Raw genomic sequence first — 15,037 nt, 5'->3', positions numbered from 1 at the left:
ACATGGGGATTTTATTTGATTGTACTTTATCTAATAAATGTTTATCTCCCACAACACTCAATAGTGAAACTCTACATTTGAATGTACTTGTATTTCTGCATATTTTAATTGTTCATATTTCCCTGTCCCAGGGGAAGACTTCCAGGAGTTCAGTCCAACCTGTACACAGTGTCTCTACTCAAGGTCTCAGCTGCTCAAAAAACACAGGTACCTCACAATATACAACCCACATCGCTTTCTCTATGCCTCGAACTAAATAAAGTGTGGGGACACCTGAACATTACATCCAAAGGTGATGAGCATTAATCTGCTGCTGTAACAGCCTTCACTCTGATAGACCAGAGTTTGGAGTCTGGCTGCAGGGATTTGCTCCTGTTTAGCCACCGGAGCAACAATGTTCATCCAGTTCATCCCTGAGGGGTTAGATGGGGTTGAGGTCAGGGATCTCTGCAGGCCAGTCAACTTCTGAACATACTGCGCATCCTCTCACTTGCAGGTCTCTCGGTGAGGAATCTGCCTTCGTGAGTGACACGGAGGACGAGGATGTGGCCACCAAACTCCCGCTCCACCACCTGCAGAGGAAACAGCGCAGGAAAACCAGAACCAGACAGAGCCAGGACGAAGGGGAACAACCTCCGATCATCCGCGGTCTGTGGGTGCAGGAGATCGATTGGCTGAAGTCAGCGGACGGAGACACGATGTCATCCGCTGAGATCATCCCGCCTCCTCCTCAGTTTACTGACTCAGCCTCGTGCCCCTGTAGCCATGGAGACCTGCAATCCTACATACGCGATAAAGGCTGCAGCTGTGCAGATGCATGTGACTGTGTCAGAGGACTGGAGGATGTGTCCGTGTCAGAGGACCAATACAGATCAATAGAGACAGATGACACATCCAGCACTGATGACAGGGAGGACTCAGACTCTGATTGTGGTCTGGACCAGGACTCTGAATCTATCTGCACTCATGAAAGTGACTCAGACTCGTCCTACTGTGCAGAGGATGACACACGAGTTGAGGCCAGAGTGTCAAATTCGACCTTTGACCTGATGCGTGTGTCTGGTTTTACGTCCTCATCCTGTCATGCTGAGTGGGATTTGGACTCCACGGGGTGTGTGCAAAGCCTGCTGGGACTTTCAGAGTCCGCCTTCACCCAAAACACCGTGAATACGTCCCAGTGCGCCTTTGGTGTTGATGACCTGGGTGATGTTGACACAGTTTTGGATGAACTAAGAGGCAAAGTGATGCGGATGCCGAAGCCGTTTGTTTCACCATTCTTCAAAGATCTGATCAAACAGACTCTAAGTGACTGGAAACACAACGTTCCTGTGAACGAGGGAGTCCTATTTCATCATGTAAGAGATTTGCATCTACAGTAGTTTACATCTACTTTCTACTGAACACTGATGAGTTAAAAGCTTCAAACATGTCGCATTACTGGTAGCAGGCCAATCAGTTATGTCAGTAGTACGGTGGCCCTGAGAGCTCAACGCACTGCTACTTAAGAAAACATGCAAACAGACAAAAAACTAATTCAGAAAACATCTTCATTGATTTGACAACACATGAGCTGCAAATACTCACAACACAAAGGAAGTGTTTCCAGGGGACACATGTACTGTTTTGTCACGCTGTTTTGTCAGTTTGCATAGTTAGTATCTCACTCCCTTAAAGTTGTGAGACTCACAAGAGGCAGATGAAAATACAAAACTGGGCAAAAATTGAAGCTGCAGAAACCAACATGTCCTCATTCTTAAGCCCCTTTTCAGCCATGCTCCGCTCTCTTATCTGAAAAGCACTGTGGCCACTTTTAAGACAAAGGTCACGATGGCAGTCATACCTAGTTGGTCTCCGCACAAGTCTGAATTGAATACTCTCAGACTGCAGCAGCACAAGGTTAAACACGCAGAGAAAGCAGAGCATCTTCTTCCAATCTCAGTCTTCACCTCTCATGTGCACGATCAGTTGCATCACACCGCTAAAAGCATGTGGGCCAGACGACCTTCGAGTGTGGTCTGAGCGATCGGATCCCAAATGCGTTCTCAGTGCGTCTCGTATGCATTCACACCTGTGTTTTTGATCGGATCACCTGAGACAGATGTTAATTCCAGGTGTTAACAGGTCCTAAGAAACACCACGAAAGAGCTCGTTCTTCTCATGGCAAATCTTTTTGCCTCCCTGTGCGACTGGAGCAGGAGAGGTTATAAAAACCCCTCTCATAACCACAGCATATCAGATGAGCGCACATGAGAACTGATACGTGTTAACGTCCTGTCGGTCAAAGCTTGAGCGTGTCAGACTTTATAAAGCAGGCAGCAGAATTTACTCTCTAATAACTTCATTTAACTTCTTACTCCACTACTTTATAACGAAGAAATATAAAGAAGCATAAATATAAAACACTAGCTGCATTAGTTGACTTTTTTACTACTAAACATGACAAACACCACATCTGACATATTATCAGGTTTATAGGTTTGTTATGGTGAATGAGTTGTTGTTTATTTCCTCATCCAGCGAACACAGAGCAACATTAACATTAATCTGAGCCCAGGGTTCCCTCTCTTTTAGCTCTGTGTTTGGTCTCCACCAGCTCCTGAGGGAATCATCCGGCTCTTCAGCTGCTAAATGCTCCACTATGTTCACCTCTTCCTCTCTTTCACATTACACATTGATCAGCCTTTTTATAAGAAGATATTTATCAGTGAAGCTTTAAAAAAAATAAAAATACAGGTGTTTCAGCATTGTACTTTAGATACATGTGGCCTACTAAAGCTGCAAAGAGGATTCCATTATTTGATTATTAGATAGACGAAGCAATTAATACCAAATATTTTCTGTTTCCTGCTTTTCAAATGTGGAAATAGGATGTTTTTCTGTGTCATACATGACAGTAAACTGCATATTCTTGGTCCATGGTAAATTATTATTATTATTATTATTAATTTTTCACTATTTTCTGGCATTTCACAGACAAAAGAATTAATTGATAAAGAATCTGCACATTTATCATTGTTAGTTTCAACCCTAACAACGTACTTGGGTATTTTTACTTGGACAACTGGCAGTAAACATCTCTGGACACGATGAGGGATCGGGGTGTGCCCAGTGAGAAACAGCCTTTCTGATTTTGTGTTGACTCTCGTTTTAACTGCTCTGCCTTGTTCTTCAGCCTGTTTCTCGTTCATGCTGACAATGTGTATCCTTGTGCCCTCAAGCAACTGCAGCCCAGTCGTTCTCAGTACAGGGAGGGAGAGGAGTACTGCACCCTTCACCACATCCAGAACGGCTCATACGGTGATGTGTTCAGTGTCCGGGACAAAAGGACTGGATTCGAATGTGCAGCCAAGAGGGTAAGCCAAGAAAGAGTGAGTCACTCGGCACAATCCACCCAAAGCCTTTGAAACAACCTCCTGCTCTTGAGCAGTGAAACGATGATTAAGTTAAAAGTTATTGTGTCTCAGATTCCACTGAGTCATTTCAGCAGTGAGGAGGTGAGCACGTGGAGCGCTCTGGACTCTCCTCGGGTTGTGGAGCTGTTTGGGGCTGTGAGGGAGGGGTTGAACGTCGTGCTCTTCATGGACTTGAAGCCAGGTACACTTCCATCAGTATACAAATGATTAATAAAACTAGAACTCTTTCATAATAAGACTTTAACGGTTACAGCCAATAAAATACAAAACTGTAATGTTCCTCCTCAGCTTGTTTGGCCCAACTCCTGAAAGAGATGAACTCCCTACCTGAGGATCTGGCCCTGCACTACCTTCACCAGTCACTGGGGGCGCTAGAACACCTGCACCACAGAAAGGTCCTTCACCTGGACGTCAAAGGCATGTTCATGTTCATGTTTGTGTTTTAGATTAACATGCTGGGTCTGGGCTTATATATATTTGCCAGTTCCTACATTTTGTTAATAACACTACTGTACTTATTTTATTTATTTATTTCTAATGCAGGACTTCCACTTGTATGGAGTATTTTTAAGTTTTTAAGTACTGCTACTTTTACTCAAATAAAGTATCTGAGCACTTCCTCCACCACTACACTTATTTGACACCTACATTTATTTTGTAGACTAAAATTTCACATACAACGTAATTTTTTAAAAACATTTCTTTATTGAATTATTTGTTTAAGCAAAGGAACAACACAAGAAGTATGCAGATACAACACATATGACAATAAATAAACAATAATGAGTAAAATTAAATAACAATCACTAAATTATAATAATAGTAATAATGATGGAAAATAGATAAGATAAAAAAAGGCTACAGCCCTATATAGATGTTGAGCACATAAAATATATTCATAAAATATAATGAATTGATATTGATTAAGTTACCAAACAGTATAAAATGATCTCCACCTCAAACAGCTGTAGTAATAAATTGCTGTTTACATGTTAATGGATTAATAATAATGACCCAATATTTTGATATATAAATAGCTGAATACTGTAATTTACTAGTATTTTCATACTGTGATATTATTATTAATACTTTTTCCTCTTTTGGTTTATATTAACCTATAGTAAAATTTGTACATGTACATATATTAAAGATATATATGATGAAATTGTATATGGTATAACATGTTGCATATGGTAACAATATATAATGTAATATATATAATATATTTAATTACTGCAAGTTTATTAAAACAACATACATTTAAAAATGCTTATATATGTTTTTCTTATTAAATTCTTGTTAATTTAGCAAATGTCTATTTTCCCATTCTCAGACTGTTGGACCCTACTGTTTATAATATCAACATATATTGACAGGCTTTGGGATGCATATACATTAATGTAACATATATCTACAATATAAGCATACATATATAAACATACATATCTGAATGGGCTAGACATATATGTCAATTGTTCCAATTTTTTACATATTGTTTCATTTATATGTACATTTATTTCATATTTGGAAACTTATGGTATGTACATATATTACATTTGTGTATGGGGATAGTAGATTTGATATTATCAGCAGCACGTACAGAGAGGGAGGAAGCCCAGTAAAGCCTCTAGCTGCTGGTTCTACTGTCAGCTAGCATCCGCGGTGATGGTACCTAATCCTAAACTGACACCTCACCCCTAAACCCTCAGTAATCCCCTCTGAGAGGATTGAGTGGGAGGGGGCTCGCTCAAATTAGGCCCCTCCATTGTGCTCTGTGAGCAGTTTCACTCAACCACCAAATGAAGCAGTCTCATCATATCAGATCTTCATGAGGAGGTGGGAAAATGTGTGTGTGCTTTATTTTTGGAGATTTTTACCTTGTGCTACCTCGAGACAACTGTTGAGGAGCTGGACCGACAAACCGGCAGAGGCTTTGTTCCCATGTGCCCCCGTCACTCTGACAGCCCCTGACAGCCTCCTGATTTCTCAGTCAACTGTTTCATAATGAGCTCCGAATGAAAACAAGCTGTCTCTCTCAATCCCGTGTGTTGATTTTATTCCAGTTGACAATGTGCTGCTGTCTGCAGACTGCAGAGACACATTCCTCTGTGACTTTGGTCTCTCAGAGACATTAGATGACAGCGGATGGAGCACCAAGGCTTTCAGGGGTGAGTGGACTCTGAAGAGTCAGCCATGCGCCGTGACAGACGCACAATCATCCACTCGAAATTTAGTGATTCATTTAGTGATCACATTAAATTTAAATGAGCACAACACTGACTACATAAATATAATAATTATCATCATGATTATTGTCATATATTATTACATTTACAATAAGACTACCCTTATAAAGGATTTATAAATGGTTTATAATTTGGTTATTAAATTGGTTAACACTTTATAAATAATAAATAAACAATTAGAAACAAGTTTTAACAGTTTTCATACATTGATGCAGGCTCATTATTTGGCAAGATCAAGTCAATGCTTACTACTCATTAAACTTACTAATGAAGTACCAGGTAATGACGAGTCTTGTTAAGTGTAAAACACATCACCATTTATTAATGAGTTACTATACAGCTCATTTTACCAGTTATAAATGGTAGTAACTTATTAGTAAAATTATTGAGTAGTAAGCATTAACTTGATCTTGCCATTACTTATACCAATAGCTTACACAGAACCGCAAGTATAATGTCATAAAGTCCAAAAACTGACTCAGTAATATTAGTTATATCTACTTCAAGTTTTCTAACTTTGGCTAAGCTACCGGTCATACCAGACCAATTGAGGCTGCAGCAGTGAAACTCCTGCGTGCATTGGATTGAGAAATGTTGTATGTTATTACTTATATCTTTGCATATGGAAGTTGTTGTTGTTTTGTCTTTCAAAAGTTACACAGACTCACTTTAAATGATTTTGACTCCAGAGGTCACCACACATGAGGTTACATTTCTTGAGTTTAAATTTTGGTGGCAACTTGAGCATTTATATTTTATTCAAACAAGATAAACATAACGGGGGGAAGTTGGACGACTTCATTCAGTCACACCAAGGAGTTTAGATTATGGGTAATACACACAACCAATCTGAAACTCTTCATGATATTCCTCTGTGCCTGCAGAGCCAGGAAAGTGCTGGATAAAGAAGTATGAGCCGTGCAAACAGAAACGAAAGCCACGGGACAGTAACAGGTCAACGATGCAGGGATGACAATTAATGAATTCACTGTTTGTCTGTAGGAGCTGCCTTCCCGGGCACAGAGACCCACATGGCCCCGGAGGTGGCTCGAGGGGATCAGCTCTGCACCAAGGCAGATGTGTGGAGCAGCTGTTGTATGCTACTGCACATGCTCAACGGCTGCCACCCATGGATACGGTACTATTCCCATCCGCTGTGTCTGCAGGTAAAAAAATCTTCCCTTCAATCTTTTATTCTAAAATCATTTTCACCACGAATTGGACGAAATTGGAGTGAGGCGTTCTCACGTTTCTTCTCATCTCTTTTCTCAGATTGTCAACGAGCCTCCGCCTCTGTGGGAGGTGCCGTCCACCTGTAACAACTTCACGGCCAAGGTGTTCAGGGCCGGACTCCGGAAGGACCCCGACAGACGAGTATCTGCAAAGGAGCTCAGGAGGAAAACCACCAAGGCCCTCAGAGCAGGTAAAACTAAGTAGTTGAACTGTACTTGTGCAACACATTGTTAAAGGTTAAACCAATAATATTCAATAAGAAAAGCATCACTGCAGCTCTGCTGCTATTGTTGCGTTGACATCTGCATCATCAAGTGAACGTTTGCTCCACAGTTGGAGGTCTGAGTCCCTGGTCTGTCAAAACCGCCTGCGAGATTCTGCATCATGGCAAGAACCAGACTGAAGACACCCCCTGCTCTTTGTCCCTGGGGAGCACCCCAAACAAACAATCAGCTGCTGCCTCAGCACCCACCATGTACTGGGTGAGCCCCTGGAGAACGACAGCGGTGGACTGCGAAGACGTAGACTCAGATCAAGACTCTGAAGTGCAGACAGATTCTTTAACTGGGGATTGGGACTCGCAGCCAAAATCACTGCGGGATGAAAAAGATTGGGAAACTGGCTCCGATTCAGAAGTCGACATATACATGGGAGAGGAGGAATTCACTCAGGAGAAATGGCCAAAAAGTGACAAGGACTATGAGGGGGATTGGGAGGAAGAGGGACAAGAAGAAGAAGAGGAGGAGAAGGAGGAAGAGTGGGAGTCTTCTGTGTCCACAGAGTACCTCCGCGCTCTCAGAGGCCTTTTCCCTTTGCTGCAGAAAGGCCAGCAGACAAACGACAGTTCATGGGGATCAGAACCAGAGCTGGAATACCTCAGAGACGGTGAGTCAGAGAAATAACTCGCCATAAGGACGGCTCCAAAATCGTTTTTATTTAATTTGCTGCAGCTAGATTTTATTAGGATAATGCTGTAATAAAGTGCAGCTGAGTGAACTCTGATTGGATTACAGATATATTTCTGAGTTGCTGATAAATTTGGATTTTTTTCAGGCCTGTCTTAATATGACACTCACATGTCACATGTGCATTGAGTTATTGGTCAGTAGTTTAGAGGTTGTTATTGTTCTTCCTGTCCATACAGGCGACAAAGAGATCCATCCTCCCTGCTCAACCTTAGGTCCTAGAAATGAGGTTTTTCACCTCTAAAAGTTGGTTATGTTGTCAACAGGATTACGCAAAAAACTACTGAACGGATTTACACTGTACTTGGTGAAGGTTAGAGAAAGATCTTGCCCCAGTTTATGCTTCTCATGTATCAGCATTCATTCAGGTCACATCCCAGGGGTAACCATCATTTCTGTAAAAGACAATTAACTGGCGATGTTTTAAACCAGACAGTCCTGACGGTATTTTCTGAATCCCCAAAGACCCATCTAGCCTGAGGTCTGTACGCCTGCCAGGTGACTCCAGGGGACTCCAGAGCAGCTCATAAATGCAGCACTTCAATCATTCAGAAATTGCTCCCTCATGAACCGTAGACTGTGTAAAAATGGACGTAGACTCCGGGTCTGAAAAGTGAAGCCAATATGCAAGTGTCTTAAACCTGCATTCTATCGAATGACCATCAGGGGGCGACTCCACTGGTTGCAAAAAGAAGTCTGATTGTGTGGAAGTCTATGGGAAAATAACCATACTTCTTACTTCATTTATTACCTCAGTAAATGTATTTCTAATGAGTTTATGATCTCAATCACTAGTTTGAAGTCTTCTTCAGTACAACATGATGTTCATTTTTCAAATGATGGTCCCATTTAGAAGAAAATAGACAATAAAGCAGGATAGGTTTTAGGGCGTGGCTACCGTGTGATTGACACACAGGCACTCTGAACATTGAACAACATTGGGCAAACTGTGTAGTCCTCTATCATTTCTAGGAGACAGAGTTCAACAGTCTGAGTTAAGCTGAAATTATGCTTCTGAGAAGATACTCGTAAACATCTCACAGAGAAGGGTGTTATGTGATCCCAAATCTCAACAATGCATGTGGCAGACCTCAGATCAGAACAGAGAAGAAAGTGTAAATGTTTTGCAAGTTTTACGTACAAGTATAAAAAAAAAACAGTCAGGTGAATGTCTGTGAACAAATTCCACACAGGTTTGTCTACATGCAGCCTTGAGACGTGTGTTTAAGGCTTTAGATAAATCATGTTACTAGCATTTCTTTTTCCCTGAACTGTTTTTCTTTCCTGAGTCCCGGTGGTTGTATGTGGATTTGTTTCTTGTTCTGATCGAACCCTCTGCTGGCTGCGTCACACTCACTTTTCGTCTTTTTGGATGTCTCTGTAGTTTTCAGTGCAAGTGACCAACGTAGTTTATGTGAAGAAGAGAACCTAAGAAAGAAATACAGATCATATTTACTCTCTCACCTCATTCTTTTGAAGCATGTTGACACCTTTAGATGCTGAATCATCAGACTGAAGCCCAGGCAGCCATTTATTACCTTTATTACCTGGAGATAGAAATTCATAACTAAAATTTCTTCTGTTTTTGCACTAATAGAAATATGTTGTGTCTCACTAGATGTAGCTATTGGCACCATGATCCAGACCCCCTCCCCTGAACCTCGAGATGACCCCCCCTCCTGCTTCAGCTGCTCAGATACATCGCAGATAGATGCCTCAGAGAAGGTGTGCACATATGGATTCAGACACAAATATGTCTGTGTGTTCATGTGGATTAAAATAAAAACAATTCTTCTTCTTCTTTTCAAGGACTCTGACCATTCATCTGATGACCTGAGCTCCGGAGTCTTTTCCTCCTGCAACAGCCAGACGGACAGACATTTGGAGTGGTTGGCCTCAGCCAATCAGCCCTCCTCATACTGCTTCGAAGGTGAGACGTCGGGAATCTGTCACTGAGATATTTTGCTGGTTAGCAAATCATTACTTCTAATGATGCTGTGACACTCGCAGGTGTTGACATCTGGATAGAGAATGTCCAGGGCGAGTGTCTAAGGATCCGTGAACGTCGACAGGTCAAAGTTGGTCATGTTGCCATAGGAATCAGTGATCAGGTAAGTTACTTTGAAATTACATGTTTCTTAAAAGTCCATATAGTATAAAGGTAGATGTCCATGTGTTGTGTGATTATAGATCAGGTCTAGGTTCTATATTAATACTGTGAAAGTATCAAAGCCTCAGTCCACAGAGAAATGCACACAGCCTGTATTCACAAACTGAGCCTTAAAACCAGCTGTCAGGACTTCTGTAACTTTGTGATGTCACAACAAAGCAGTCACTGCTCTCAGCCATGCCCCAAGCCCCGCCCACCTGGACCCACCATCCAACCTTGCAGGATTTGGTTTCTCTGAGTGTTTACCTGAAATCTGCTGTATTTTTATTGGATCACTCAGAAAACAGTCAGCCAATCAGCAGAGAGCCTCAGAGCCTAAATGCCTTTAAACTGTATGGAATTGTTGTGACAGATTGTGTGTTAAATCCTTCTGTGCAGAGTTTCAGTCAAAACCATAACAAACACTGTCACTGCTGTTGCTATCGTAACAAAGAAGATCATTAGCTCAGAATGGAGAGGTGATGATTTAAGTAAAAAGTTCAATTAAACAAATTAATCATTTTTAATTGGTGCATCTAACCATTTTATGCAGCTTGTCCAGGACCAGGTCATATTCATTTAATTAATTATATCTCTAGGAATTATTTTTTACACAGCTGGGGAAAAATGTATTTAATAATCATTTCAGACCATATAATCCTGACTGGGTTTCCATCATACGTTCATATTTTGGCCAATGGTGAAATAGCTATTAAACTGCATTCTGTGTGGTTTTAAAAAGTCCTCAATTTAAGAAATCCTGATTCAGCACTGCTATAAAACCTGCTACGTGTAGGACAGTCACATGATCATTTATAATGATGTTTTAGGCCTCACTCTGAGTCTGTGATGACATCATATGCAAAATGCCAACTTTACATGTAGGGCCAAAGTCCAGACATCACTTCCTGTCTAGCTTCAGTTGCACTAGTTAATGATGAATGAGAATCTACCACAGCATTTAAATCTTTTCTGTTTTTAGAAAAGTTAAACTACAAAATAATTTGTCAACATACAAAAACTACAACTCACAAGATCATTTTCCACCATGACAGCATTGTTAGTCATCGTAACAGTTTCCCCTCCTTGGTGTCACACACACGCGTTCCTCTATTGTCATTCCACTTACTTTTTAGCTCTCGTCTCTCTGTCCTCACCACATGTTCATTTTCATGACTCAGGACTCGGCTGTTATTCAGTCTGTGCAGCCGGTGACTTTAACAGGCAGGGGTTGTGGGAGAAGGTGTTAGTTAAAGGCCACTAACAGCAGAGATAGTTCAAGGTTCAAGGTAGAATTTACTGTTCATATACAACACTCAGTATACAGGGAGACAAACTTCAGATACATCTAAAAACAAAAAAACAAGTACAAAGACAATTAAGTATTTAATGTACTGTGATATAACATGTCCAGACAATTGTAATAAACTGCAGGGAATTGGATAAAGTTATGTTTCAAAGTTGTTTTTTTAATTTGTGTTATTTGTCAATGTGGTTTTGAATGAGGTTTTCTCACTTCTGGAACAAAACGTGATCCATGTATCACCCATTCAGAGGTGAACCCTTACAGGCTGATTCAACTTTTCTCTCATTCACTATTTATGAGGAGTTAAGGCCCCAAAAAGGTCCATATAGTATAAAGGTAGATCTCCATGTTTTTCTTTGATTATAGAGCAGGTCTAGGTTCTATATTAATACTGTGAAAGTATCAAAGTGCTCAGTCGACAGGGAAATGCACACAGTCTTGTGATGTCACAACTATACAGTCACTGTCCTCAACCATTCCCCAAGCCCCACCCACTCACACCCACCATCCAACCTTGCAGGATTTGGTTTCCCTGAGTGTTCACCTGAAATCTGCTATATTTTTATTGGAACACTCAGAAAACAGTCAGCCAATCAGAAGAGAGGTTCAGAGCCTCCTCTCTTCTGGTTGGCTCACCAACCTGTTGTTACAAGAGCTCCAGAGAGAAGAGAGGAGATTTGAAACTACACTGAGATGGTGTTTGGTTCTTAAAACTACAAATATCAACACTTCAAATACACACAAGAAACAGTAACTTTTTCTATCTACAAAATTAGAACGAAATCACAAGCAGACAAGAACTGCACCTGAATAAAATGAATTAGCAAAATTTTGATATAAATCAGGAAATATCCTATTTAATGAAAATGTAAAGAACATTGTGAATCTGACAGTGCCTTCTTGCAGTGCTGCACATCTTTTACATTTTTTATTCACACAAGATATACCCTCAGAAAAACACTATACGACACAAACAGTACACTAATAAACTACACAATAGCTGACTTCCAAATTCAACAAAATCTCATCTCTCATCCAGATCTCGGGGAAGGCCTTTACTTTGGAAACCCTGGACAGGAAGCTGGTGTCTTTTGACCAGGAAATCAAAGAGTCTGGTGTATGGCTCCGCTGTGTTCCCGCTCCTGACAAATGTCAGCGCTGGAGGTGGAGGGTCAGAGACGGCAAGCTGGAACTCCAGGAATGAAACAAACATTTTTGTTATTTAATTTTTTTGTACGTATTGTTTGCACTAACTTAGGTTGTGTTTGTTCTCAAATCATGTGGACTGTATTTGTAGATGTACATGTTGGAATCTACTGGTTAAAAGCTGGAAAACTGCTGCTTTTGTGATAAATGTGAGATTAGCGACTTTTATCCTTGAATAATGTAGAGCATTATTTTAGAGATGGATTCCTCAGAATTAGGTCAAGTGTGTGCACAAGTACAAGGACTCCGATTTCGAGCAGATCTAAATATACTTACAGCTCTTAGAGCATAGGTAAACATAAGGGTACCACTTTCTATTAAGGCATCATTTGTAAATGGTTTATAAGCTTTAAGGCTTTATTAATGGTTAATAAATGATTTATTAATGTTTTATTAAGAAGAACAACTTTTGGGTTGCCAGGTTGTGAAAAAATACTTATATTCTGGAGAAGCGCTGCAGGATGTCTGGACCAAAATCCATTTATAGCCTCACTATTAACATTTACAACCACAGTCTTGATGGATTATTGTGAAAACCATTCATTTTTATTTATTACTATTTATAGTTGCAGGTAAGTGACAAACTTATGCAGCACTTTTCTAGGGGGTCAGTGGTCAAACAGTGCACTGGAGAGGTCTCGCTAATGGATCTAGGAGCTAAAAAAGACAAGAAAAGTCATGGTGTACAGGAGGAGGATTTGTTGTTCTTATTAATGGGGTATTACTGTAATTAATAAATGATTTATTTACCATTAATAAAGCCATTAATTATAGCTTGTAAAGCCTTTATAAATGGTGCCTTATCAGAAAGCAATACAAAAATAGATCCATATATAAATAAATATTAGAGTTTGCTACCTGCCATTTCTTTAGAATGAGCAAAGCTGCTTAAAACAATTAATGATACCACATGAGCCCTCAACACTTTGATACTTGAATGTTACTGACATTTTATATCTTAATAAAAAATTACCGTCAAGGTTAAAGAAGCTGCTCTCCTGTGCTGCCTCTGCTTGTTTTCTGGTCATTGCCTCCTCCAGTTTCCAGGTTACATAGCAGGACAGTGGTGCTTCACCACACACATCATAGATTGGATACATGGACTAGGACCAGACCTGTAGCAGGTTGTAAACATTTACAGCACTGATAAAAAAAAAAAACAAGCTTTGCCCTTGCAAAGAAGGTTTATGTGATTGTATCACGTGTGGAACCGTTTTTCATATATTTAAATCACATGATTTAGACACTTTTGTTAGAAATATAGGATGTTCATAATGCTTTATTTTTCAGATTTGTAAATTCTGGTTGGTTTCCAAATAAATTCCGAATGAGTTGCCTGGAAAAAATGTTATTTAGACAGATAGAAATACAGATTATAAGTAAAATAAGGCTATTTTGTACACTTCCAGTTATTTCCAAATGCCAGCCCAGCACAACCTTGAGACTTTACTGAGAAGATAACAGGTGAGCTGAACCAGAAAATGTGAAATATGTCTATAAACAAACATAAACTTCAGCATGTAACTGATAAAAACTGAACAATAAATGAATAAAGAATTAATTCAAGTAACACTCTCAGAACTTCTCTCTATTTTCCCTGTTGTTGGTGACAAACTATTTCCAGGAAGAAGTGAACCTGTATAAAGCAATGCCAAAATGTTTTAGTTCAGATTTGAAATTATTATCAATTATTATAACAACTCACATATAAAATGTGACACTGGTCACATCTGGGAATTAGAGGTTTTTAGGAAACTGGTGGGTGCCTCCATTCAACAATTAAAAACTGACATTCGGTGGATATTCTAGAGGCTGGTTCCTGCATTTTGTAAAACTGTTTATTTAAACTCTACTTCCTTGGACCACTTAAAATTTGAATAAATAATTCAACATTTCTGCACCAGAATTTGACAATAAAATTTAAAGAAAACACAGTTGAAAAGTAAATAAAATTGAAAATTTGAGTTATTTTGAAAGAGGAAGGACTTGAACTTATAGCCTTTGTATTTCTTATTTTGGTTAAGACCCTGTGGTTCAGTTGAGGTTAATGTTTGAGGAATGTGGAGCTCACTCAGGTGGCCCCTCCCACGGCAAATATTTAAACATGGCCCACCACCTTGTAGCAGGCCCAGCATCAAATTTCTACTGTTGTTTACTGATCACAACTTGTACTTCTCTAACTTCATAACATGGTCCTTTATGTGAGGAATAATAACGTAATCAAAACAATATTCAATGAAGAATACTTTAATACACACATGACCCCACTGGCTTGAAACCACCTTGTGTTCAGAGAGACAGTAGAGCTTGCTGACTTGCTGCGGGTGTCCACCTCTACTACGCCTAACCTAGCTTAGCCTAAACCCTAACCCCGGCCACGGAGGGGGCAATAAAGGAAACATCATTTTAACAAGAGGGAAGTTATTTTACATCAAACTGGGAAAACTAAAGTGGGAAAGTGAGAAGTTGCCCTATTGAGCTGACTTTGTGGATGGAGGCGAGGCATTATCATGTAGTAC

General features: G+C 40.0%; 1 protein-coding gene across 1 annotated transcript; it reads left to right on the top strand.

Annotated features, from left to right (window-relative positions):
• Window positions 1-394: 394 nt before the first annotated feature.
• On the top strand, window positions 395-13,223 carry LOC111219576 (mitogen-activated protein kinase kinase kinase 14-like). Its single transcript, XM_022742294.1, has 13 exons — window positions 395-420; window positions 497-1,355; window positions 3,219-3,353; window positions 3,465-3,594; window positions 3,702-3,830; window positions 5,477-5,581; window positions 6,665-6,825; window positions 6,932-7,082; window positions 7,226-7,777; window positions 9,476-9,582; window positions 9,667-9,787; window positions 9,868-9,968; window positions 12,352-13,223. Exons 1-13 carry the CDS (start codon window positions 395-397, stop codon window positions 12,514-12,516), a joined length of 2,742 nt encoding a protein of 913 aa, XP_022598015.1. The 3' UTR covers window positions 12,517-13,223.
• Window positions 13,224-15,037: the final 1,814 nt, after the last annotated feature.

The sequence above is a fragment of the Seriola dumerili genome, unplaced genomic scaffold, assembly GCF_002260705.1.
Source record: "Seriola dumerili isolate Sdu_G_001 unplaced genomic scaffold, Sdu_1.0 BDQW01000068.1, whole genome shotgun sequence".
Classification (NCBI taxonomy): Eukaryota; Metazoa; Chordata; class Actinopteri; order Carangiformes; family Carangidae; genus Seriola; species Seriola dumerili.
The sequence above is the reverse complement of the archived record's forward strand: the minus strand, read 5'-3'. Positions and strand labels throughout refer to the sequence as shown.